At 52.4% G+C, this 24,541-nt stretch overlaps 8 protein-coding genes across 8 annotated transcripts; 2 read left to right on the forward strand and 6 right to left on the reverse strand.

Moving 5' to 3' along the window:
- Positions 1-113: 113 nt before the first annotated feature.
- ACET3X_000352 (uncharacterized protein) lies at positions 114-929 on the reverse strand (the record flags this gene model as incomplete). Its single annotated transcript, XM_069447638.1, has 1 exon — positions 114-929. One exon carries the CDS (start codon positions 927-929, stop codon positions 114-116), a length of 816 nt encoding a protein of 271 aa, XP_069310594.1.
- A 628-nt stretch (positions 930-1,557) lies between these two features.
- Positions 1,558-3,367, reverse strand: ACET3X_000353 (uncharacterized protein). Its single transcript, XM_069447639.1, has 3 exons — positions 2,987-3,367; positions 2,735-2,937; positions 1,558-2,683 (listed from the first exon to the last, which is right to left on the reverse strand). Exons 1-3 carry the CDS (start codon positions 3,248-3,250, stop codon positions 1,660-1,662), a joined length of 1,491 nt encoding a protein of 496 aa, XP_069310595.1. The 5' UTR covers positions 3,251-3,367; the 3' UTR covers positions 1,558-1,659.
- A 983-nt stretch (positions 3,368-4,350) lies between these two features.
- ACET3X_000354 (uncharacterized protein) lies at positions 4,351-7,893 on the reverse strand (the record flags this gene model as incomplete). Its single annotated transcript, XM_069447640.1, has 1 exon — positions 4,351-7,893. The coding sequence occupies one exon, from the start codon at positions 7,891-7,893 to the stop codon at positions 4,351-4,353; it is 3,543 nt and encodes a 1,180-aa protein (XP_069310596.1).
- A 295-nt stretch (positions 7,894-8,188) lies between these two features.
- On the reverse strand, positions 8,189-9,868 carry ACET3X_000355 (uncharacterized protein; the record flags this gene model as incomplete). The annotated part of the gene is made up of 7 exons (XM_069447641.1): positions 8,189-8,441; positions 8,506-8,673; positions 8,730-8,809; positions 8,863-9,065; positions 9,118-9,263; positions 9,322-9,587; positions 9,740-9,868. 7 exons carry the CDS (start codon positions 9,866-9,868, stop codon positions 8,189-8,191), a joined length of 1,245 nt encoding a protein of 414 aa, XP_069310597.1.
- A 1,548-nt stretch (positions 9,869-11,416) lies between these two features.
- On the forward strand, positions 11,417-12,199 carry ACET3X_000356 (uncharacterized protein; the record flags this gene model as incomplete). Its single annotated transcript, XM_069447642.1, has 3 exons — positions 11,417-11,512; positions 11,559-11,920; positions 11,974-12,199. The coding sequence occupies 3 exons, from the start codon at positions 11,417-11,419 to the stop codon at positions 12,197-12,199; spliced, it is 684 nt and encodes a 227-aa protein (XP_069310598.1).
- A 491-nt stretch (positions 12,200-12,690) lies between these two features.
- On the reverse strand, positions 12,691-13,398 carry ACET3X_000357 (uncharacterized protein; the record flags this gene model as incomplete). The annotated part of the gene is made up of 1 exon (XM_069447643.1): positions 12,691-13,398. One exon carries the CDS (start codon positions 13,396-13,398, stop codon positions 12,691-12,693), a length of 708 nt encoding a protein of 235 aa, XP_069310599.1.
- Positions 13,399-16,297: 2,899 nt separating this feature from the next.
- On the reverse strand, positions 16,298-17,967 carry ACET3X_000358 (uncharacterized protein; the record flags this gene model as incomplete). Its single annotated transcript, XM_069447644.1, has 2 exons — positions 16,298-17,722; positions 17,785-17,967. 2 exons carry the CDS (start codon positions 17,965-17,967, stop codon positions 16,298-16,300), a joined length of 1,608 nt encoding a protein of 535 aa, XP_069310600.1.
- Positions 17,968-20,050: 2,083 nt separating this feature from the next.
- ACET3X_000359 (uncharacterized protein) lies at positions 20,051-24,021 on the forward strand. The gene has a single exon (XM_069447646.1). The coding sequence runs from the start codon at positions 20,131-20,133 to the stop codon at positions 23,704-23,706; it is 3,576 nt and encodes a 1,191-aa protein (XP_069310601.1). The 5' UTR covers positions 20,051-20,130; the 3' UTR covers positions 23,707-24,021.
- The last annotated feature ends 520 nt before the right edge of the window (positions 24,022-24,541 follow it).

A 24,541-nucleotide genomic window follows, 5' to 3' on the forward strand; every position in this document is an offset into this window, starting at 1 on the left:
TGCTGAAACTGCTATAAGGTGTTCATTGTATTGTTCGAATCTGAAACTAATCTGTTGCATGAAGACTTTGCGTACTCATTGAGCCACCTATCCGTGTCCTACATTACTTGAACTCACTTCTCCTCTGGCGGTCCTCGCGCCGAAGCGATAAGGCCACTGGTAATAGACTCCGGAATCAAGCTGAAGAGGGTTGATTGTATCGTATTGTTCCAGCCAACTACACGAGCAGATTCGTTGTTCTCATATACGTCCACCGCAACCTTCGCTACATCCTCAGGCTGAGAGATGCCGAATTTGTCGATGGCGCCTCGAGTTTCGCCATGCCCCTTGCCGTCGAGGTTGGTCTGAGTGATACCTGGAACGACACAAGCTACTCGGACGCCAGTCTCAAGATTTTCTTGGTGGATCGCTTGGGAGAATGACATGAGGAACGATTTGCTAGCCGCATACATTGCCGTGTATGGGACTGCCTGGTACCCGGCAGTAGATCCAACATTCAAGACGCCACCTTTGCCTTGCTTGATCATCTCTGGCATGAATCGGAGGCTTAGGTCGACGACGGCGCGAACCATGAGATCGACAGTAGCCAACGAGGTATCAGTCTCAGGGTTACGTGCGAAATAGTACTTTCTGGCGAAACCCGCGTTGTTCACAAGCAGATCGACTGTCCACCCCCACTCTTGAACTTGCTTCTGTACATTCTCAGGGCCTTCTCGCTGGCTCAGATCGGTTTTGATCGTGCGCACAGTCGTTCCAGGTGTGGATCCTTCAATGTCGCTGACTGTTTCGGCCAGTCTTTCTTCGTTCTGAGCGACAAGAATGAGTCGACGGACGCCTCTCTTGACAAGCTCTTTTGCAATCGCACGGCCGATTCCGGAGGAGCCACCGGTCACGAGCGCGGTCGTAGCGGAGTAGTCGACGTCTTGCATTGTCGAAATTCCTTCAAGGAGATTGGTATGTGATTGATGAATTTGCTATCCGCTTTGCTGCAGCAACCTGGTGAAGGTCTGGAAGATACGAACGCTCTTGGAGTCGTTAAGGTGTAGATGGAGTGGAAGGCGTTGGCAATCTGCTCTCTGGATGTCTGACATGATAGTGGTTTATGGAGGTTTTATAGCCATGAGCTCATGCAACGAAGACGACAGTCGAAAACGAATGCATCATCGAAATGTATGACGGAGAACAAAGCGCCATCAACGTCACGACCTGCTCTACCAACAGAACTTGTGGTACGCACCTACTGGTACCATGTGCGCAGCAATAGAGTGAGTAATGGTGTAGCGCTTCTGCATCTTGCAGGCTGTTAGCTTCAGTCACCAGGACTAGGCTCTTCAGGTTGGCCCGTAGCTACTGGCTAGATGCAGCCTAGCGAGGGGTACGGCCGTACCGGCGCAACTGCCACTACACTTCCGACTTTCCTATGTATCTTGTATGATGTCAATATGTACCCAAAATCGACTTGCAGCCATGTCTGAAGGGAGCGAATATGAACAAAAGTCAATATATACAATGAAGCTGGAGTAGCAAAGAAGAGAATGAAGTATAATATGTTTTGATGTTTTGATGTTTGCATTATGTGATGTGTTTACATGGGCGCGATTGTAACACCAACGCCATCCACGCAAACATGATTTAGATACTCCTCTCAACAGCAACCCTCTAGCTGCAAGTACCCGATCCGCTCTGGCAACCGGAACCACAGTGTCCTGTAGTAGAGCCGCACCATCCGTACTGCGAGCAACAGTTACCGAATGTAGAGCCAGCACAAGTAGCACCTCCCTGAGTTCCGCAAGTACCATCAGTAGAGACCTGCTTAGTAGGGGCTGGAGTGGTAGGAGCTGGCGCAGGGGCAGTTGTGCCACTGCCACTGCCAGTGCAAGTGCCAAAGGCAGAGTTGCAGCCAGCGCTGCAGTGACCAGCGGATGATCCACACCATCCGTACTGGGAGCAGCAGTTGCCAAAAGAAGAACCAGCGCACGTTCCCTTGCCAGAGCCGCACTGTCCATCGGTAGAAACAGGGGTGCTGCCACTGCCACCGCCAGAGGTAGGAGGAGGGGTGGTAGAACCGCTCTCGCCAGAAGTACGGTACCAGTTGGCCTCGGGCTCACCCATGCACTCGCCCATGGTGACACCGCGGTAGCCCTTGGACTTCAAGTATGAAAGCATATATCCGGTAAGGTTAAGGGCAGTCTGCTCGTGAATGTCGTGGGCGATAGCGAGACGGTGGCCGGAGCTGGGACCGCCAGCCGTGGAGTCAAGGACCCTCTTGAAGTTGTCCTTGGCAACCTGGATGTTGGCGAGCTGGTTGTAGTCATCCGTGTCCAGATCGAAGTAGCTGACGACGTATCCCAAGTTCTTCATAACGGTCTGGCAAGCGGCGTTGCAAGACGAGTAAGGAGGACGCATGTATGTAGGGTACTTTCCAATGATGTTGCGAATAGCCATCTCGTTCTTGACCATCTGGTCGTAGCGTTGCGCATCAGTGATGATGCTGAGATCCTGGTGGGACCAGGTGTGGGATGCGACTTGGTGACCATCAGCAACCATGCGCTTGATCACGTTGGACCATTGCGCTGTGCTGTCGATGGCGCCCTTGCCAAGGTTGATACCAGTCACGAAGAAGGTAGCCTTGAAGCCGGCAGCGGCGAATTGATCGAGGACGCGGTCAGTGTAAATATATGGACTAAGGTTTTATTAGTCGAGTGTTGAGGTATGGCGGGGTGAAAGAGCTTACCCGTCGTCGTAGGTGATGGCGACTGTTCCAGCCTTCTTGCAGGCGTAAACACCACCACCTCCATATGCGACACTGCCCTTTTGAGGACGAGCGTCGTTGCGGGTGCTAGCTCCAGCGGGTGTCTTGTTGCCATCGCAAGCTGGGCCAAAATCAATCAAGCAGTCGGGAGCCTGGCAATGTTCCTTTGTAGTTCCGCAGTAGCCCTTTTTCCAATTAGCACTTGCAGGTATCAAAAGTCGAAGACCAACATACGGCACCCGAGCAGCAGTATCCTGTAGCACACTTGGCATTGCCGAAGCTAGGTCCACAACGTCCGTTTTGACCACCTTGGCGTGTTTCCAACAGACCGCCCCTGGGCGCAGGAGGGTGTCGAAGCGTACGGGGAGCGACGGGAGCTTTGAAGTCGTCGAGCAAGTCTCTGGGTAGACCAAAAATCTTAGGCGCTCCTGGGATTCCACCATGAGCTGCCACCAAAGGCGCAATCACACCGACAGCAAAGACGTCTGTGAAACGCATCTTTTAAGAAATTAGAGAATTAAGGATAAGACTGGTTTCAAGAGTCGGAATAGCGAGAGACAGCTGCCAAAGAAAAAATATTGGCAAAGCGAGAGACTGATAAAGACCTGAGTCGGAATGGGGCGCAAGAAAACGAAATAACAGGAGAACATATGTACTTATGTGCGCCAGCCCCAGACTCGCATCTCGACCCATCGATGCAAAAAGACCGGAGAGGCACAACGTTTCTGGCAACTAATGAGCGGGCGGACTAGGGATCGCAGATCAAACAATGTGCATTGTAGCCAAGACTCGCTCGCGCCGGCAACAGGTGATGAGCACGAATACGAACAAGACGGCGGGCGTGGAACTAGGGTGGATGTTGGGAAGATCCCCACATGGGCGGCGCCGAAAGCTCGTCTACCGCACTCTACCGACGCCATTGGAACAGCCACTGCTGGAACAAACTCCCTAGCAACGCGGAGCTACCATGGGCAGTACTGCCGTAAGACCGGGCAGCCGCAGCTGTCACGCTGTCATGCATATCGAGCAAGGACCCAGCGCGATAGGAAATATAGGCGTCCAAGAAGCAATTTGCGACTGCACAATGGCGCAGCTTGGCTACAACAGACCAACTGTTTGGGATTGATTTAGGGGGGGAGATACGGTACCGAAGTCTGCCAAGGACCGGGAGCCTGCAATGGCGGAACCAAGATATGCCCAGACACACCTAGCGAGACTGGGCAGGTCTAAAAACAGATCTGCGTGCATGCTATCGAGTCGATAATTTTTTTTCTCGATCCGGTAATACTTAGTTGCTCTTGATTTTTTGGTTTTTGCGATTTTTGCAGGTTTGCGCTTCGGAAGTTTAAAAAGTGTGGTGGAAATCTGGGGAAGGATGATGCAATGCGGCAGTCGGATCGGGAGAGTAGCGAAGCCATCGAATGCGTTAAGTGCACCAGCAGTGGCGCTGAGAGATCGCGAGATCTTTTCCTGTTGGCCAGCCCTAGTGCTGGCTGACTGAAATTCATGCCTTGTGGCCGTATCGTCAAGATTAGCTCGAATGATTTTGCACATCCACTGCACACCGGTGTAGGTATCAATACTCCACTCTCGTATCATTACTTGGCTTTCCCCGCTCGCCCTCTTCCCCGTCCAGTCCCTCTGCCTTTGCCACTCCCGCGTCCTCGTGTTGTAGCCTTCTTCCTTGGCGAATTGCGCTCATTCAGGTCCGTCATATCCGTCTCGTCATCACTTCCTTCGGCAAAAAAGTGGCTCTTGACTTGTGCGTCACTTTTCCTGGCAGCCTTACGCCTTGGCGCTGAGCGGGTAGAAGGCGGTGGTGTTGGCGGATTCGAGGGCGCATCAGAGAGTGCATCATCGTCAGACCCTGAGTCTGTTACCGTGGATTTACGTTTCCGCGCGGATACTGTCGGGGTCTTGGCTCCGCGACCACGTGGACGGCCGCGACCACGTGGACGGCCACGACCACGAACTGAAGCTGTGACAGCTGACTTGCGGCGAGTGGCTTGAGGTTCGACTTCTTTTTCTTCCTTTTCTTTTTTCCGTTCGCCTCGCTCGGCCTGTGGCGCATCCGCACCGTCGTCCTCATTTTCATCCGAATCTCCACCAGATTCGCTAGGCGGCTGCTGCAACGCCTGTGTAAGCGATACTGGTGTGCGATGTGCGCTGTCTGCCACGGATATGCGTGATGCGTCCTTCTTCTCGCCGTGATCAATGGTGAGATCGCCATGTCCAGGGTCGTCTTGGCTTGCTGTGAAAAACCCACCAGCCATGTCATCATATTGCCGTGTCATTTGGGGCGCTTTTTCAGGCATAAAGCCACCGCCAGAAGCCGCATTGTCGTCGCGCACGAAGCCGCCCTCAAAGTCTGTATGGTTCTGGAACACCTCCCACTGCGACTTCTTTTCTGTAGTCTCTTCCTCTGTTGGCAGTACCAGCTTCTCTTTCGCTGGTAACTCGACATCCTCTCCATACTCTTCTCGCATCCTGTCTACGATCTTCAGACCACTTGCGAACTTCCTCCATAATCCCAATAAGAACTTCTCCCTCTTTTCTCTCTCCTTTCTCTGCTTCTCCGCCTCTTCAATCTCCCAAGCATCTATTAGCATGTCCTCGTTTTCCTGCGCAATCACAACGCCAGTTATAACAGGCACAGCGCGCTGCTTGCCAAACTCGAATCCGGTACACGCTTCCGCGTAGTCGATGTTGAGTTTGCGGCATATGCGCGCTGTGCCTTTGAGTGGAATATGAACAGCGCCTTTCGGCACCATGGTGGGCACGTAAACATCAATGTTTCCGTACGAGTTACGTGGGATTTGGCCGTCAACGATAGGGTCGGGAATGATCCAGTCGGTCTGTGCTCTGGAGTAGAGCCCTTGTTTTACTTTACCGCCTTCAATACGTTCGCGTTCTTCAATCTCGCGTTTGCGCGTCACTGTGACAGCACGCATGGGCACAAGCTTGAGGGGCTGCTGACCTTCCAGTACTTCGCGGCCTTCCTTGTGCCAAGACTCTTGAGTCTTGCAATTCACAATGTCCTTCCTGAGGTACACGGGCTCCGACTTCTCGTTGTCGCCTTTGCCAGTGACGAAGTATCGAACAATTTTCGCGCCGGGTTTGAGTGCTTCTTCCCGACGGAGGTGACGCTCGAGCACGTATTCAGCGGAATTCTTATAGCCCTGCAGCGTCTCCTTGCCACCTTCTTCGTCCATGTCTTTCTTCTTCTCTGGCTCTTGAGGGACAAGGTCACCCTCGTCCTCAACTTCATCCCATGGTTGACGCTTGTCATGGGGCCTGGCGTAGGGGCGCAAGAGTGACTTGGCCCAATCCCATTCCTCCCATCGCTTGACCTTTCCATGCTTATTGTGTATCGGTACCTTCTCGACTGGCATACGGAAGCCTTTCGTCCGACCAGGCCACTGGTGTTTTGGTAGATAGCGTGTCGTGACATCTTTGGCTGTGCCATCAGAGGAGAAGGCAATGAGGTAGGCTAATACCTGTCTCGCTTTGTCGGCCGCCGCACCACGGGCGTAAAAGTCCATGAGCTTGTCTGGGGAAGCCGCGCTTGCTATGATCGTCTTAGGAAGCGGAGATACTGATACCGGAGTATGTGTCAGATGGGAAATAGCTTCTGTCCAGTACGTCGGATATGGTAGCTCTTCGCTATAGTTGCGTGACTTTGGCGACTTCTTCGCTGGTCTTTCGTCTTCAGAGTCAGAAGAAATAGAGATAACACTGCTTAGATCGCTACTGTTGTCCATGTCCACATCAGTGGATGCTCCGCTCTTCTTTGTAGCTAAATCAGACTTCGCTTTCGTGTTTGTTGTTGCTGCTTTCGATGCGTCCTTGTCAGCAGGTTTTGCTCTCTTGAGCTTTTCCAGGTTCTTAGCCCTGCCTTCTTCGCTCTGACTCCAGCCAAACCCAACGGGCTGTAGACTGACTATCATACGAGCCTCAATGCCTAGGCCTCGTAGCAAAGCCGTGAAGAGTTGCTCTCCCAAGTCTCTACTCCCCTCGCATTTTCGAGCCCTGTCGCGGAAAGCATCTAGACTCTCCACTCGCTCGCCAAAAGTATCTGGATAATCCGGGTCCTCCCTCCATGCATTGATCTCGGCTTCTAGTGTCGAGGGCGACAGATAACCACGTTTTCGTAGACTCGGAGCTGTGACTCGGAACTTTGACTTCCAATACGCAGAAACATATCTTAGTAGCCGAAGTAGAGGATCACCCGCTGACAGGTTCGGAGTTTTCGGTTCGAGTGGCTCGGATGTCGCGCCCCAATCGCGCCCTTTCCTGTCGCCTTTGCTGCCGATCTTGTCTTTGCCCTGCGGAGTCTTCTTTTTGTCCTCGCGAACAGAGGATCGCTTCTGCGGGCTCTCGTACACCTTGATGCCGTTGCTCCCACTGTCCTTCCACTTTCCCTTCTTGTCTTTTGTGGCCTGTTTGGGCAAAGGACTTGGCGCCTTCTGCACAACGACGCAACTGGGTCCATTTGTGATGCCTGCATCGGCCCAGTACTTTTCCAGTTCGCGCCAACACCCGGCTGACATGCCTTCGACCAGTATCGTCTGCACTTCCTTGTCCTGTATCCAAGCGTTCCTGATGAGGTTGTGGTACATCAAGTACTGTACGTGCATGCAATGCGTGACGTTCCGTATCTGCCGCTGGACCTTGGATGGCCCCTTCTTTCCATCAGATTTTGTATCAAAGGCAGTCTTCGGTGCGGCGGATAAGGTAAGGGCGATGTCGCCGGTAATGACAGGCGCAGGGCCATGATCCGGTTTCGTGTGGTGATGCGCACCGAGGGCGTCTTCCCAATCATCGTCCTCGCTTTCATCGCTATCGCCACCAGCTCGCGCCTTCCCTTTCCCCTTATTTGCGCCGTTCAGCGGAACATCTTCAAACTCGTCCTCGCTGCTCTCTAGCTCTGACGACTCACTGTCGTCATCTTCTTGTTCCAATAATGCTTTTGTTTGCGACAGCGTCCGCTTGACTTTCGGCAGCGCATCCAGAGTCTGGAAGACAGACTCTTTGCCTCTACGAGCGGGTGCAGAAGGTTTGCGGGCCTGCGCACGCTTCGCCTGCGGCTCTGGTTGAGGGGAGGCGGATCGCGAGCGCTTTCGAGACAGTATTGGTGGCATTATGGTGCCTGTTTTTCTTTGCTATCGCGACATAGGCACAAAGGTGGTACGGTTTGTTTCTGGTAGTCGAAGCTCGATGGCTAGAATGATGACGCACTTTCCCCTGTCGCAATTCCGATCTGGCGGGACGATCTCGTGCAGGGATCTAGTCATCGCGTGGCACCTTTTCGCGCGGTCACGAGCGTCACGCGTCGCGCGTCATACCAGGCCCTCGCGATGTCCAAGTTTCTAGCACTAATATTTTATTACCATACTTCTTAGTCAAGTTTCCACACGGATGATTATTGCTTGTTTGCTAGCTCCGATCAGTCCGATCAGTCCGACGAGTCTTGTAGAACTCGATGACCCTCCTCAGACCCTCTTCCACAGTATCCCTATCCAGTGAAAACAGAAAGCGGAAATTGCCCGGCTTCTCGTCGTGATACGCTTGTCCAGCCGACATCTCCACGCCATGATCGTAGAGTGCTTGTTTCAGCTCATCCTCTGCCTCCCAAGTTGAGTCGCGTAGACATGCTGACAGATCAACCCAAAGGAAGAAACCAGCATTGCTGAGGCGCGGGAACATGTCAGTCACTCGTCCTATGAATGTTCAGAAACGTAGAGTCTACTTACGCGTTATGATCTAAAGGAATCCCCGCCTTGTCAAGTGCCTCAGCCACCAGCTTATGGTTTTCACTCAACACCCTCGCGCTCTCTGTCAAAAACTGGGTGTGCCACTCTTCGTCCTCAAGGATGGTCGTGGCGATAGCGTCAGTCACTGGCGATGCGCCGTGGAATCGTCTGCAAACACAAGGAAATCAATGTTTAGCCTTCCCTCGGGGTTTCAGCATACGTACGCTAGAGACTGGACAGCTTGTCCCAGTTCTTTGTTTCTTGAGATTAAACATCCGAGTCTTAGGCCAGCGACGGCAAAATCCTAACCAACAGAATCAGCGCTGAAGATATTGTCCAAGTGGAGAGTCACGTTACCTTTGACATTCCATACATCACATGAACGAATTTTTCGTCAATAATACCTGTCACATCAACAGAGAGTACCGACGTAAACTCTGCATAGGCCGGACCCAAGTCATAAACCGATTGAGCATATATCTCATCGCTGATAAGTTGTATGCCGTGTTTATTACAGAAGCGGAGGATGGCTTCTATTGCTTCACGGGGATAGCACCGGCCTGGAAAATCGGATCAGTCCTGCTTTTCTTCCTTGACATGCAAAACTTTTACCAAGTGGATTATGTGGGTTGCATATGATAAGTGCCTTTACTTGAATCCTGTTCCGGCCAGCTTCTTCGACAGCGCGCTCGTAATGTTCAACTGCCGCGGTAGTAAACTGGTCTTTGCCATCGAACGGGGTATAAACCAGCTTGCAGCTGGGATAAGTTAGTACTTACAGACAGGGTTTTCCGCTTTGATAATACTCATACTCACTTGGACATGCTCGCCATATCCGGATAGAAGGATCCGTATATTGGCATACCAAGGAGCAAACCATCAGTCTCACCGTCCGTCATACATAGTGACAAAATATCGTTCAAGGCAGTCACACCGCTGACAAAAGATACCTGGTCCATCGTTACAGCCGATGCGGGCGAGAAGCGCTTGTTGATGAAGGCAGCCATTGCTTGTCGCAAGCGTTTGGATCCGAATGGGCCGTCATGATAGGTCAAGGTGTCGAAATCAAGACTAGGAATGCACTGAGCCGCGTTTAGAATACAGTTCCCTCGTGTGGTGCTGAGGGCTGACCTTGGTCTTAATGTAGTCTAGGACCTCTTCTCGCATCAGCAACTGTCAGTCATTAGCATTGGTATTCAGGCTATGACAGTAAGTCCAGCCAACTCAGACTAACGTTCTCAGCATTTCTGAAAGACACCAGACCTGTTGGGTATTTGGTCTTGTCGTAGAAATGGCCACGATCTTTAGTGTAGCTTGCAGCCAGATCCAAAGCCGCATATCTGCGGCCTCGAGTAGACAGCATATTCGGTAGGACAGATTTTGAGCTCCGAAGCACCCGACTGTAAGGCGGCGGTGTTCATTAAAGAGCGTCGCGTACGAGGCTTTAATTTGCAATGCGGGGCAGCCCCGCATGCAGGCCATTGTTGTGCACAGAGTGCACATCACGGTACCTACCCGAATCATCAAGTTTACAGAGGGCTGTGATTCAGAGGGCGCAGCGTATTGGAAAGGTTGTCTCCACCCATGACAACGTGCGCTGTGGTGGGGCTTTGCTCACCAGTCCTTGTTCGACAGATGCCTGGGAGGCCGCCCGCTCCAAACATGGCAGAACGCCTGAATGACCGATTGGACATGGAACGCGCGTGCAATGTAAAGTATGCGCTATTATCCTCAAAAGAGGATCAATCTCGAATCAGCTTCATGAAGCCGAGATATGAATAGTAACAAACACAGCTGAAGTGGCTGCCTTGTTTTGTTGTTAAGTCGTGGTGTGTTGGATCATGCGCGGACTGCAGAGGAGTCGCGTTGTTATATATCGAGCACGCATCCTCAGCCCGAGTTGAACGCAGCTTGAGTCTCTTGTAATTCTTCTGATTATCGATAATAATGTTAGACGTCTCTCTGTATCATTTGAGGGCTTACGAACGTTCGTATTACCACCGAGGCATCTGAGTACATCGACAGCCCCCCGGGATCAAGAAGCAGAAGTTGCCAATATGAAACGAATTTAAAGGCTCTACGAGAGTATATGAACGAAAGCGTGAGAGTTGCAGCTTGGGTTGCAGAGTTTGGTGTTGCGAATGTCGACTCGATGGCGTCATGGCACGAGAGCACGTGAGAGGAAAAGCAACAGCGAGAACTGGTAAACCTCGAAGTTGGCACTAAAGAACTAACTGACCAACAGTCTACCATCGCAATAATTTTCATAGGTATTGGGACCGCCATTTTCTTCATACTCTGAAGGGTGTCAAAATCACGGGCACGGTAGAGCCACACAACCCCTCACCAAGTCCCGATACGGTATGGCGTAACCCCGTCAAGGGATTGCGCATCCCTTGATCGCTGCACGGCGCCGTCGTCTGTCACCTCATCACAACCTCAGTTTGCACATTTCAACGCTGCAAAAGTGCACTTTCATCACTGCTAACACTCAGACCTGACAGGATTGCAGCAGAAGACACAGCAAGCTAGCCAAAATGCTCGACACCTACATCATCAACATAGCCACACCTGCCCGTGACCTGTGGCTCCTCAGGCAGCCGGCCTCCGCAGTCCTCTGCCCGTAGCACGCATCTGCCCAATTCGACTCTGCGCTCTTCCCTCTACTTTTCTTCCTTCAAGCATTGCTACTCTTCTGCATAGTGTATCGACATTGTCGCCGTCTACTAGACACGCTGTTGCGCTTCTTACACAACTTCTAGTATTGCAATCACCTCGCTGGTTCTCACATCGTCCTGTCCTTAGGCATCCAGATACACCTCAGAGCATGTACTCACTGCTGCTCTGCACAGTGGTTGTTGCTGTCCTCCTTCAGCCGGTGACAGCGTCGAGTCCCTTTGTGGACTTCAGCATGTCTGACGCTCCTATGGACGGTTCCTATGCCGACCTCGACGACATGCTGTGCGAGCTTTGCTGCCTGCCTTTCTTCCAATGTATTCATGCCATAGTAAGACTCCTTCTCTTGCTCTTGTATACGCTGCTGATAGTCCCAGCCACAAGTCCAGTATGTCGCCGCGAGAACGTTCAACAATGACCTCGGTCTCTTCCCCATGCCGCCGCTCGACTTCGAACAGACGCCAGCCGACCTAGCACCGCTATACGATTATGTCAACGCTGGTCATGGGCAGCCGTTGATCAACGATTACATGGAGATCATCGATGTGAACGAGACAACGGTGCAACCAGATACCGTGCAAGCGCACGTGGAAGACATCTACACACCTGGCGATCGGCTAGCTGCACGACGCCCTCGAACCCGCAGGGCAGTCCAAAGGCGCCAGGCCCCTCGACCCGGCGGGTTTCCTTGCAACACAGATGGCTGCAATAGGACTTTCGACCGTCAATGTGACCTGAAGTAAGCCTCGCTGTGAAAATAAGGTCAATCGATCGCCAACTGACTGGTTATAGCCGCCACCAAAAGACCCATTCGACAGAGGCTCCTCATGTATGCTCGACATGTAACATGGGTTTCCTGTACCCCAAGGACCTCCGGAGGCACCTCCCGACACACAATGACCCGTCGTTGGTGGTTGCCATCAAGCATTATTGTCCTTATCCCGGCTGCGATAACCTCGATGGCTTCTCTCGTAGGGATAATCTTCTGCGGCACCAGCGCAAACACCTCAAGAGGTAGCCGCTGCATGAACTGCACGAATTATGAACCTTTTCGCACCTCATTTCCTTTATATGTTTGTTTCATTTTACCACAAAATAGGTTTCCTATGATCTAGGCGTTCGGCACGCATGTTTTACAGCCTCTGGTAATACCCCTTCCCGATTTTCATAGCAAGCGCTGCTCATGATTTTTGCGGCCTGCTACTTTGCGCTTTCTGTCATCCAACTATTGTGGATTTGACTCTTGGAAACTTGGATACGAAAAGGATTATATCGGTTGTCGGCTTCCCTCTCCTTTGTACCTGATGTTCATAGTACTCACGTAACGCAAGTACAAGTTTGTCGATATCGACATCACAATTAGACCCAATTACATAAGCTCCAACCTGCACCAGCTGCCCGTCACTGCAAGGTCTCTAACCACGTACAACCTCTTTACACACATCGTAGGTTCTCGAGAATGTGAACGAGAGGTCCCATACTCTGCCACATCTACTACGCACCCGCCCTCTAGGTGAACTCAATCTGCTTCACTACGTTTTCTCCCGCCATGCGAACGTTCTCTTCGCTGACAAAATGCATGTCCGGTAAGACTTCCCACTTTGTGCCCCAGACCAAGAAAGAAGGAAGTGGGTACTCGATCTTGCTCCAATCTAGTTCCTCCCCGCCCGTTGACAGACATCCACGAACCCGCACTGGTGCGAGCCCGTCTTCGCTCGGCGACCACGTATGGTGCATCGGAAACTGCTCATGGAGCTCATATCCATCCAGCCCCTTAGAATTGCCTGCGCGAACCAAATTCAATGTACGCATAAACCGCGCCGCGTCGCGAAATATACCCAAACGCTCGTGGTCTGGTGCGAACATCGAGGGTGTGATCGGCGGACCGCGCTGGCAGAAAATCGTGATGATGTAGTCTCGAAGCGTCGACTTTACCGGCGTATTCTCGTACACCCACTTCACCGTTTCTATCCTGCAGACGAAATAGGCTGGCTGCATCAGCGCCATGCCCAGTCTCATTATCGTGTTCTGTGTCTTCCAGATGCCGAGCTCTCCGGCTAAAACCCAGAGTTTCATCAGATCTAATAGGCCCGTATCGGATGTGTACTCAGGGGGCTTGCGCTCGTATAGCCACGTGAAAAGTGTACGGAATGTATCTGGTTCGATGTTGGGAAGTGAGATGTTGGAGAGGATGATTCGGGGGAGCCCATTGGGCATGGTGAATAATGGGGATACTTTGGATAGTAGCGAGTGGTGGACATCGAAGCGTGTTGGGTTGGTGGTGGGGCCAACAAGGAAGGTTGTGGGTACGCCGACGCCTGGGTAGGCTGTATAGGGGAAACTGGTGGCCATATTTGATGGACTAGATCGTTTGGTTGCGATGTTTGAAGGGTTTGGGTGATTGTTGGGTTGAAGCAGTATCGTGTCGAGTGTTGCAACTCAATGGACTTGGTCAGGGAACGGTAAGGGAGCACTCTAGAAAAGGGACAACCAGATCGCTATCCATTGTGGCACAAGCACGAGAGGTGAATTCTAAGAACAGTGAATGGTCCTGTGGTGACACGGTTCCGTCATGGGACAGCAAGTTTACAGCGTGGGTGTTGTCAACATCCCGATTCTTTACTTTCACCAAGTTGCCAAAGGCCCGCAATATTCGGATCGTATGCATGCTCCGGGATCCTTTCATTTGATAACAAAGATCTCGTCTGGTCCAAGTCGAGCCGCTTCTTGCTCATGCGGCTTCATGAGATGAGGGATGAATGCGACTCCACAGAACTCAGCCGGCCCGTCGCCATGGATCGCGCCAGTTTCGTTTTCGGATTCCGACCATCGTAGTATGTGGAGGGGAAGTTCGTCGTAGAAGACACAAACTTTGTCGCCAGGTTTGCATCCTGGTGTGGCGATACCGAAGCGACCGCCGGTGGTACTGAAGAACGAATGTCCAGTGAGCGTTGTCAGTATCCTGTAGAAGGTCATGGCTTGTGATAGTCGCCCGCTCGAGGCTTCCAGCCTCTTATGTACTCGGTTGGTGAATACAGTCCACGCATCTTTGTAGGCTGTAGTTGCATCTCTACAAAGCCTAGTGTCCAAGACTAGAGACATCAAATACTCTGGTGGTACGTGTGTTGTGTCTTCGTTTGTGCTCTGAACTGTACGTCGCGCCAGGTGAAGACCGCGATTGTAATGATCTACGTTTGCAACGTGTATAGCATTGCTAATGTTGCGCGTTGAGATATTTCCGCTATTAATATAGTCGTGGCGCCCTTGTAGTTGAGGACAATCTACGACCTCTGATACTGTATCAATTGTATGACCGCAACCCTTCAGGTGGTTGCTACCTGTCTCGAATGAGATGAATTTGCGGGACTTGTACAGGCTTGAAAGCTGTTCCAGAGGACTAGTCGATAATGCATGGTCCGCTTCATCTACGACCTCTTCCAGGAGTAGTGCATTGTCTTGTCCACTGATTTGTCTTGTCCATTTGCCTACTATAAGCATACCGCATTTAGAGGTTCCCATGAGAGCCAGACACCATGACGGGACTGAATGAGGTCTCTCTCCAACCGTGGGTGGTATCATCAGTAGACCTAGCGTTTGTTCTTCGACCATGATCGTTTTCGCGAAGTGTATATGCGTTTTCCAAAAGTCCGATCGACCGTTGTCGGTATAATCGACCAATGAATCTAGCTTCAATCTCAAGGCTTCGCTGAACAACCCAGTGATGGCCCAGACTCGATCGACTGGTTCTTTTACATTTCTTGTCCGTAGCGTGTAGAGAAGGTAAGGCATCCCGTTGTGGGGGATCATCCCGTCTAGTCCAAAACCCTCGCGATATATCTTCAGAGTTCTACACGCCGGAAATGATCTGAGCGATGAATCGAGCATATCTACATTTTGCAGACAGACATTTAGGTATGCGAGTCGTAAGTACCATCCATCATGAACGTAGATAAGAAACTCGTCGAGGTTTATCCAAAGGTGTCCATGTGATATTATGGCTCGTTTTGCGAGAATGCATTCCTGGAAAGTCCACAAACGGTCAAACCACTCGTTGTTGAGTACATGTAAAATGCCCTGCAGGATATCTTTATCAGTGATAAAGAGATCAGTCCATGGTTGTTGACGCTGGGCGATCACAGAGTTCCACTTTTTTCCTTTCTCCATCAACCTAGGAAATTCTGTCATGAATTTCTCAATTTGCATGGTAGGTATGCCCATCCATATAACAACAGTTGCAGCGCGCGAGTAAATTCGATGCATCAGGGGTACCTGAATCGCTTTTTCTTCGGCATCTTGCTGGTTGATACAGATAGAGTCAAGCCAATATGGAGTGCTTGGTTCCAGGTATTGAAGCATCTCGAAAATGGTTGGGGTCACTGCAAAGTCCGTCCCGTTGCATGCGACATTAATTGAGGCTTCTGCTGATCCCCACACATATGATATTGCGTCGTATTTGAGGTCGTCTTGGAATTCGTGTGGAGTAATGCGCAGTCGCAATGCGCCCATATCGTTCTCGATGGTGAGAAGACGAATCTTATCGGAATGGAGCAGGCGTTCGCCATAGGGTGTCTTGGTTGAGGTGCCACCGCGAGCATCGTCTCGATCACGTATCTCGAATTCTTCAATACACGCCTCTAGACTGTCGGGCGCCATGCAGTCGTTGATGTTTGTGTTGTGCATAGGCTGGTACCTATGGTTGTAGGAAAGAGGATGATGTTAAGTAGGCTGCGGGGCGCGTCGCTCGACTAGCACCGCCCCAGCTGACCGTACGGAAATGGGGGCCAAGTGTGCTTGAGCCTGTCAGCGTGAGGGAAAGACGCGATGCGCTGCAAGCCACTCCGGTCTAATTCCCAGAACAGCCATGCCAATCGGCTGTTGCTTTTATCAGACAAGGCAGGTTATATGTACGGGTACCAATGGCGCAGAACGTCCACAATAAACTTGTTTCGTGAAAGATGAATGTTGTGTTTTGATTGATATGGATTATGTGGATGCGGGTTAGTCACGCGATACTCTGATAGCGGTAAAGCACCTGCAATCGTGAGCTTGTATTTTCAGCCTAGTCCTCGCGCGAAACTTACGATATATTCTTTACAACCAATGATTCTAGGCACACCTATGGCCAGTTCTTATTCGGCGGTCCTTGCAGCTTAAAGTAGCCCGGTTGCAGCTTCTGGAAAACCTCAGTGGGATCGTACTTGCGCGCGATTCGCCTCAGCTTGTCTGCACTTTTTCCATAGCTCCCAACAACGTCCTGGAACTGACTAGCGTAGTTCATGTAGATGTAGTCGTTCACCAAGTTCCTGCGCTTCGACTCTGCCTCCATCTTTCTGACGATGTTGGCGTTGGCCTTCAGGACACGCTCATCGTCCTCAGCCTTGTCCCATCGACTGCTCAGATTGATGATAAGGATCGGCCCGTCAGAAGGTGAGAGCCCCAACGCATTTCCGCCCTTCTTTTGCATCTGTTCGAGCTGCGGAACGGTGATGATTTGGAACGTGTTTGCAGGTAAGATACCAGCGACATCTCGAATTTTTGCGAACTCTTTGAAAGTGACGTCGGTCATGAACTCGACCAAGTCCCGATCTAGCTTAGATGAAGAAGTCCAGAATGACTCGCGGTAGCCCTTTGGATTGCTAATGTTCAACTGTTGAGTAAAGTAGGCCAGGGTGTTTAATTCCGTAGTGTCTTGGAAGGCTGGAACGTTGCGATACTCTTCAAAGACCGGAGGCACAGCGACTGGATCTGCATACTCCAACTCGGCAACCGCGATCTGGGTGTTGGAAGGGGCGTCCAGAAACATGGCTAGGAACTGTGCAGCCTTGGGATACTTTGCTATACTTTTGCCCAGGTTGACAAAGGCATCGATCGCAGCGGGGAAACTGGTGTTGAAAAATCTCCTTTGTCCGCCAAACATCAGCGGGCCGTGGGGGAACGTTTCGAGATTGAACTTTGTGACGAGGGCGAGATTGTTGCCTCCGCCTCTTAACGCCCAGTACAGATCTGGGTACGACTTTTGGCTGACTTGTATGATGCATCCCGAGGCGGTAACGACTTCATAAGATGCAACGTTGTCGCAAGCCCAGCCATATTCGTTTGAGAAGAACGAGATGCCGCCACCTGTTGTAAGACCTCCAACCCCGACGCCGGAGACGCGGCCGCCAACTACTGCTAGGTTGTCTTCGGCCAGAGTCGTATAGATATCGTACCAGAGGTTGCCGGGTCCAATAGAAGCAATCTTCTTGTCTTCCAACAAAGTGATCTCATTCATGCGTTCGAAAAGCACTGTGATGCCGCCATCAATGTTTGATGCACCTGCAAAGGCCGCATGCCCCCCGCTTCTCGCTGCAAAGGGACACTGAGTAAGGCGAGATAGTAGCACAAGTGTAGATACATCAAGCGATTTCTCAGGCTTGAATATGCAGTATGGTTGAGCGACCTTCTGCTGAGCTGACCAGAAATAATCAATGGCCATGGTATAGGCAGTCTCTTCTCGACTTTCGACCTTTGCATCGCCAAAGATGCGTTTGAGAGAGCTGCACTGGTTTGGAGTCAGTACCGATTCTTTTTGAGAATTTTGCATGATGGCAGGAAGAATCTTACTGCGATCGAGCATCCACTCGAGCTAGTTCGCTTGGAGAGATCGGCTAGGCCTGGAATAGTCTTGATGTCTACACCATTCTGCAACAGTGCCGCAGCAACGTCGAAGTCGGCTGGCTCGTATACATTTTGTGTGAGTATTCCCACAGGGAAGAAGCTCAAGGAGATGATCTTGCCGAGGCGCATCGTGACAGGCTCTTGGCTATGAAGCGGATGAGAGTATCACCACAAACAACGATGCCATAACATAAGTCAAGCATGTTCGTCTTATAGAACTCAGGGCATCTGTGTTGTATGCCGAAGGGTGTCCTAATTGGCCACTCTGCTGCTTCCGGGCCCAACTCCGGGTAGTGGCAAGCTGTGGTACACACGGAATCTATGCACTACCGCGATGGCTTGCTTAGAGGATAATGTGCAGCTGATGAAATTGCATCCAAGAAACCAATCGGGTAATGTTCGATAGTCATGGTAGCGGCGGTAGTATCTAGAGCGAGTAGAATGGATCTTGGACCACACTCGACTTGGACCTTGGGGCTGAAACGTACGCTGCATTGGCTAGTCGATCATTCCGTATGTAGATCTAGGTCGCCCATATAGTTTAGCAGGCCACTTGCAACGCCCAGGTACCATACTCGCGCTTGTAGGCATACTCTTCAGCTGCAGACTTACTCCGTAGTGCATTATAGGTTACGTCGGAAAAGGTGATCCATAACGCTGCTGTTAATTATGGGCGCATGAATCTCATGCGATCTCCAGACGCAGATTTGTCGTGGATGTTTGATGGAGTTCTACAGCTCCGCGACACTTTGGCGACGAGGCTGTTTGTCGTGGTTCGCGGCTTCGTGATTGAGGGGAAACGGCCCGCAGCGGATACGAAAACCGGAAGAATGGGTCGACACTAAGACTCAAGGAGTATGGGCAGCCCCACGGCGTGTTGTCCCTTTCTCATGGTCTATTGAAGTTTACTTTTTCCGTTGCCTGTACCGTCCTAGATAGCGCCATTATCAAAGATCGACATTGCGATGATGGCGTCAATTTGCGTGGTGATACCCCACGGCGTCGTCCGTTCGGTTCAAAATAGAGCCTATTGACCCCTGAGTGGTGTTCAACCACGGTTGATTCCAAGGTCTTCGAAACCTACCGAGGCCTTTTGTAGCGACAACGTAGTCAAGTTTCTCGTGTCCCTGCATGAGCCTGTCGTAGGCGTCGATGTGGAACAGATTTAGCCGGAAGCAGATGGATTGGCTTGCGCGAGTTAAGTCACAACATACCGGAAAAGAACGACCCGGAATGCACACGGGCGAGCTCGAAGGGGAAGTCGAATAAACTGGTGCCGTGAAAGATCGAGACATTGGAAGGCAGAAGCAGGATGCCCGACTGAAGCGAGAACAATGGTCCAGTGCAGAAGGTGGCGGCCAACCTCTCGGGAAGAACACTTTGGTGAATTGGCATTATGCATGATTCGTGTAACATTGGAGCAAGTAGCGTTTGGATGCATGCGAGGTAGACGCTAGGTTCATGTTGTGTTGAGAGTATGCTCGCACGGTGAAACCATGCAGTAGTCTTCTCCATTAGTATGAATAGAGGTAGGAGGCAACCCCGCCATTTGGCCGGAATCGTAAACAACTTCCCATGTAACGATGTTGCCTAGGTATTGTTGTCCAGTCTGTCGTATAGCATGGGTCTGGCCGCTATCACAGTCTCGTAGGCTCTATGTCTTTCCAGAAGTTGACAAGGAACGTACAGCCAGATTTCAGCGCAAGGTCCTTTGAATGCACAAGTGAAGTGAAGATGCAAGATGTTGCCTTTTTAGCCGTCAGCCCACCGTACGCAAGGTTCATGTTGTATATAAAACTTACAATATTTGGCGTTTCTCGTCCGCATTCTTAAGTTGCGACGATTTCCTTCAACTTTTCATACCTTGACGCTGAGTACTCTGCCCAAAGCAAACAATATGCCAATTGATTCATCGTTGTGGAAGGAATATAGTAAGGAAAACGCAGAGTTTGAAGCTGGGTTTAGGCTGGATGTTGCAGCACAGCTCGGCGTGAGCGTGGAGGCTGTGACACGTGATGTTTTTGAATAGAGTAGTCGACATCTTGTCCGCCCCGTCTCTGGTGCAGTGTGCCAGGGCGGAAATCCAGTTTGTGGAATGCACATGTGAAGAGCCGTTGAGCTAGAGGCTCGCTTAGGCGCGAGACCCTGTTTGGTCGTGGCTCTGATGGCGGACGCGACATAGCTTCGTCATAGCGCGCCTTTCTTCTTTCACCTCCAACCCATCCGACCAGAGCCAGGCACCAACAGGACGACGACGGGCCACGTCCTGCATCGCGGGCATACAGTGCCAAGATGCAGAATTCACCGCGGTCCAGCCCCGCCGCGAGGCCCGGCACTCCACGAGGGGCGCGACAAACACCCAACGACGCGAATCCCCTTTCACTCCCCCTCAAGCGCCTCTCCCTGCACTCGGCCTCCAACACCCCGCTGCCGCAGTCTCCCGCCCTCAATTCCCCCCGCAGTTCCGCTGGTCTCCGCCGGACGCCCTCGACGCCCAACTTCAAGGCGAATGCCGTCCAACGCAGCCCGAGTGTAGCCAGCTTCCGCTCTACCACGCCCGCCTTGGGACGCAAGGCATCGACGTCGTCCCTCCGCGGCGACCCTCCCCGGCCCGGCACGTCTGCATCCCGCCGCTCGTCCTTCAACCCAAACATGCAGGCACCCATGCCCAAGAGCCCGCTCGGCCCCACGTATGTAGAGGAGAAGCCACCACTGCGCGCCTGTGATGTCGCCGAAGAGTACTTCAAGAAGGACATGGCGCGACACGAGGGCATGGCAGGCGCAGTCAATGCGGGCACCATTGTCATCGTACACGACCAGTGCTATGGCCATCGCTTTTCGCGGCCCAAGACGCCCAAGAGCCACCTCAGCTTGATCATGGAGCGACCAGAGCGGATACTGGCGAGCGTCTTGGGCATCTCAGCAGCCTATGTGCGACTGGGTGAGCGCCACGCCGAGGGGGACAATCCACCACACCCACACCACAATCCGCCCGAGCGTGTACCGTTCAAGATCCGCAAGACTACCCGATCAGTCGACATCACCTCACAGGTCGTCACCAACGTACACGGAACAAAGTGGATGAGCGAGCTGAAGTCGTTGTGCGAGAACGCAGAGCGGAAGCTGGCATCGACAGGGAAAGAGCTGGCCAGGGATACCCCTGCAATTCCGGGACAACCACCCAAGCAACAACTACATGCTGGAGATCTGTACCTCTGCCCCGAATCGCTCAACGCCTTTCAGGGTGCTCTCGGCGGTGTTTTGGATGCCGTCGATGCTGTCTTTCAGGGAACCAGCCTTGGTGGTGGTCCTTCCCGAGCTTTTGTCTGTATCCGCCCGCCTGGCCACCACTGCTCCGACGACTTTCCCTCCGGATTCTGCTGGCTGAACAATGTTCACGTCGGCATCGAACACGCCATGATGACATACGGTCTCACGCACGCAGCCATCATTGACTTCGATCTGCATCACGGAGATGGCTCGCAAGCTATAACATGGGCCCGCAACAAGAAGGTCCAAAACATGCCCAAGAATACACCCAACTGGAAGAAGACCTCAATCGGCTACTTCAGTCTACACGATATCAACTCGTATCCTTGCGAAGACGGTGATGACGACAAAGTTCAGGCCGCTAGTTTGTGTATCGACAACGCACACGGCCAGTCCATCTGGAACGTGCACCTGCAGTCGTGGAAGACACCAGAGCAGTTCTGGGCCATATACGAGGACAAATACCTGGTACTGCTCGACAAGACTCGCCAGTATCTCAAACATCACACCAACCGCCTGCGGGCGTCACCAAACCACCCCGCGCCCAAGGCCGCCATCTTCCTGTCTGCTGGTTTCGACGCCAGCGAGTGGGAAACTGCCGGCATGCAGCGTCATAGCGTCAACGTGCCCACCGAATTTTACGCTCGGTTCACCCGCGACGTGGTCCGCTTGGCCGAAGAGGAGGGCACATCTGTAGAGGGTCGTGTCGTCTCCGTCTTGGAGGGCGGTTACAGCGACCGAGCACTTACCAGTGGCGTCTTCAGTCATTTGAGCGGTCTTGTTGATGGTCAAGTCTGGAAGGAGTCAGAACCATCCAAGGGCCTCGCCTCCTCTATGCGAAACCGATTGAGTGGACTTGGTATACAGAATGAAGACGCCCCCATGCAGTCCGTCGAGCCAGAACTCACACCTGTCAGTTACGATCCTCTATGGTGGCAGGCAAGCCATCTATCCGAGCTGGAAGGTCTCGTTCCTCCCCCGCCTGTAACTGCCTCAAAGGTGACGCGCGCTGAGCGTCTGGCCCATTTCTCTTCACCCACACAGTCCTACGTCGCCAAAGTCGTGGATCCAACAAAGATCAATCGTAGCCTTTCCGCCAAGTACGCCTCTAATCCGTTGAGAGCGCCCACTCCACCACCGCCAGAAGTTGACTGGGCTACCGCTGCACACGCTTTGAGTAGTTTGCTGATACCCTCTGATCGTCAGACCCGCAGTTTCAGGCCAGAAGATCTAGCAGAAGTAAAAGCGAAGAAAGAGAAAGCCGCTGCACCGGCGCCAGCCGCAGTTCATGTCGACAAGTCAGGACGACAGTTGCGTGGTCGTAAAGCTGCTCCATCTTACGCTGAGCCTGGATCGGATGACGAAAGCATTTCTCGCCAAGAGTCACGGGCCAGTAGGCGCCAGACGATTGCCGACTTTGCACCAGCCAGTTCAGAAGCTCCAGCACCGGCGCGCTCTGCTTCTCGTCGCATGAGTATCGCTTCTAGCGTCTCATCGATAGGGGAAAACAGAAGCGTTCGTGCGCCGAGTATGGCGGCAAGCCGAAGAAGCGTTGCGCCTTCTGCGGCTTCAACTAATGGAGTGGCTACGAAGAAAGCAAGAGGGTCAACAGCGACGACTGCTGCGACAGCCCGTGTCCCTCAACGTCCGGCAGTAGCAAGAGTGCCCTCCAGCTATTCTGTCAAGGCGGCTGCGACCAAGGGAAAGGAGAACGACGGCGTTGATGCACTCACTTCAGGCCTCAAGAGGATCACGTTGAAGATGCCTTCAAAGGAGGAGCATGATGCACGAGAGCAGGAGAAAGCTGAGAAGCAAAAGGCGGCCGAAGCACCAAAGAAGACCACTACACGGAAGCCACCCGCTGCTCGCGCTCCTCCAGCGAAACCGGCAACTAAACCTGCAACGACCGCTAAGAGAGGCCCGGGTCGGCCGGCAAAGTCGTCGAAACCTCCATCACCTGTTCCCGAGGCCCCGCAGATGCAAGTTGCGGCTACTACACCTCTCGAACAACCGCAGCCAGTACAGACAGACTCGTCTAACGTCCTGCCACAGTCTCCCGTGCAAGAGCCGTTCCCGGATGCACAACCTTTGATGGAGCCTCCAGCTGTAGATCGTCGGATTTCTGGTGGAATCGTGCAACCGCCTACTGAGTTGCATGATATGGCTATAACACCAGAACAAATACGTGAACAACTCCCTATGCCGGCATTTGTAACCGTGTCGGAGCCACTCTCGGACGTCTCACCACCCTCTCGTGCTGACACGCCTCCTCCACCGCCACCGTCGAATATGTCACAGTTTGTCAACTACACGGCGCAAAGCTTTGGTGCAAACCTGGACTTTGTAACTTCGCCGCCGGACACATCGAGCCCACAGGGATCCGCAACTTTACAATGGGTTGCCAATACACACGCAGAGGATACGACCATGCCTGGTGTTCCGCACATGTCGCCGCCAAGCAAGAGGGCTGATCTACCTGTGTTCACAGCGAACGGTGCGATTCCGTTCGCATCAAGCTCGAACGAGTCAGCAAACAAGCCTAGGCCCGAGTACCCCGAAGTAGGGATCAAAAACGAAGACAACGTGAGGGACGTCTGAGAGGTCCTTGATACTAGAACAAGTCGCCATTGTAGCTCACGCAAGTGGGTTCCTCTTGACTTTATCAACTTCTTGTTATGCACATCGCGTTGCAATGTCGCGATTGCATCCTTCAGTGGTTATTGCCGGCTTATGCCAGGCATACTACGCCTGACGTTACCCGGATTGGTGTTCATTGGTGGACCTTGACTTGGTTTTAGCGAATCGGCGCACTAGCCGCGAATAATTGGAGTTGTCTTTTTCTTTGGGGAGAGATCGTCGATTGTAGACTCACTTAGGATATGCGCATGTAGAAGATAGATACCCCCCGCGGAAGAGTATGTGTGGGAGCAATGCCATAATTCTCTCTCCCACGACATCCCTTGATGGCATGACTACTTGAACAACAATTTTGGCGATGCAATCTGGCATGACGGCTGAACCGACGCCTGCAGGACTGGCAAGTCCAACACGACGCAAAGTACCAATACACCCCTCCTGCCACTTGGCCTGTACCCACCTGGAAAACCCTGCCTAAGCGCCCGTCCGAATGCCGTACTGGGCCGCCGCCATTACTGCAGGCCGCATCCAGCATGCAGCATCTCAGCACCGGTGTGGCATGGGCGGGAGCCGATGCCTAGCGCGTATTCCCTATCATGAGACTAGGTTCCGGTGTGGGGCACCTGGGCAGACCAACGCGCGACATGCGCATCATGCATGTCCTAGAGGTCTTGGCTTACGGGTGACGTACTTTCGGGTCCCGGCCTTGATTCTTGGTGGTGTTTAGTTGGCTGGCTGCCTTGGGCGGAGTGTGTGTAGGGACTTGGGAGGGTGAAACGCTGGCTGGGGCGAGCGA

This window comes from Alternaria dauci, chromosome 1 (genome assembly GCF_042100115.1).
Source record: "Alternaria dauci strain A2016 chromosome 1, whole genome shotgun sequence".
NCBI classification, from domain to species: Eukaryota; Fungi; Ascomycota; class Dothideomycetes; order Pleosporales; family Pleosporaceae; genus Alternaria; species Alternaria dauci.

What these genes read in the sequence shown, in the direction of transcription:
- ACET3X_000353 (XM_069447639.1), bottom strand. Translation starts at nt 3,250, where the DNA reads ATGCGTTTCACAGACGTCTTTGCTGTCGGTGTGATTGCGCCTTTGGTG. An exon ending in GATACTGCTGCTCGGGTGCC is followed by an intron (nt 2,938 to 2,986) that starts GTATGTTGGTCT and finishes AATTGGAAAAAG; the next exon opens with GGCTACTGCGGAACTACAAA. An exon ending in GCCATCACCTACGACGACGG is followed by an intron (nt 2,684 to 2,734) that starts GTAAGCTCTTTC and finishes ATAAAACCTTAG; the next exon opens with TCCATATATTTACACTGACC.
- ACET3X_000359 (XM_069447646.1), top strand. Translation starts at nt 20,131, where the DNA reads ATGCAGAATTCACCGCGGTCCAGCCCCGCCGCGAGGCCCGGCACTCCA.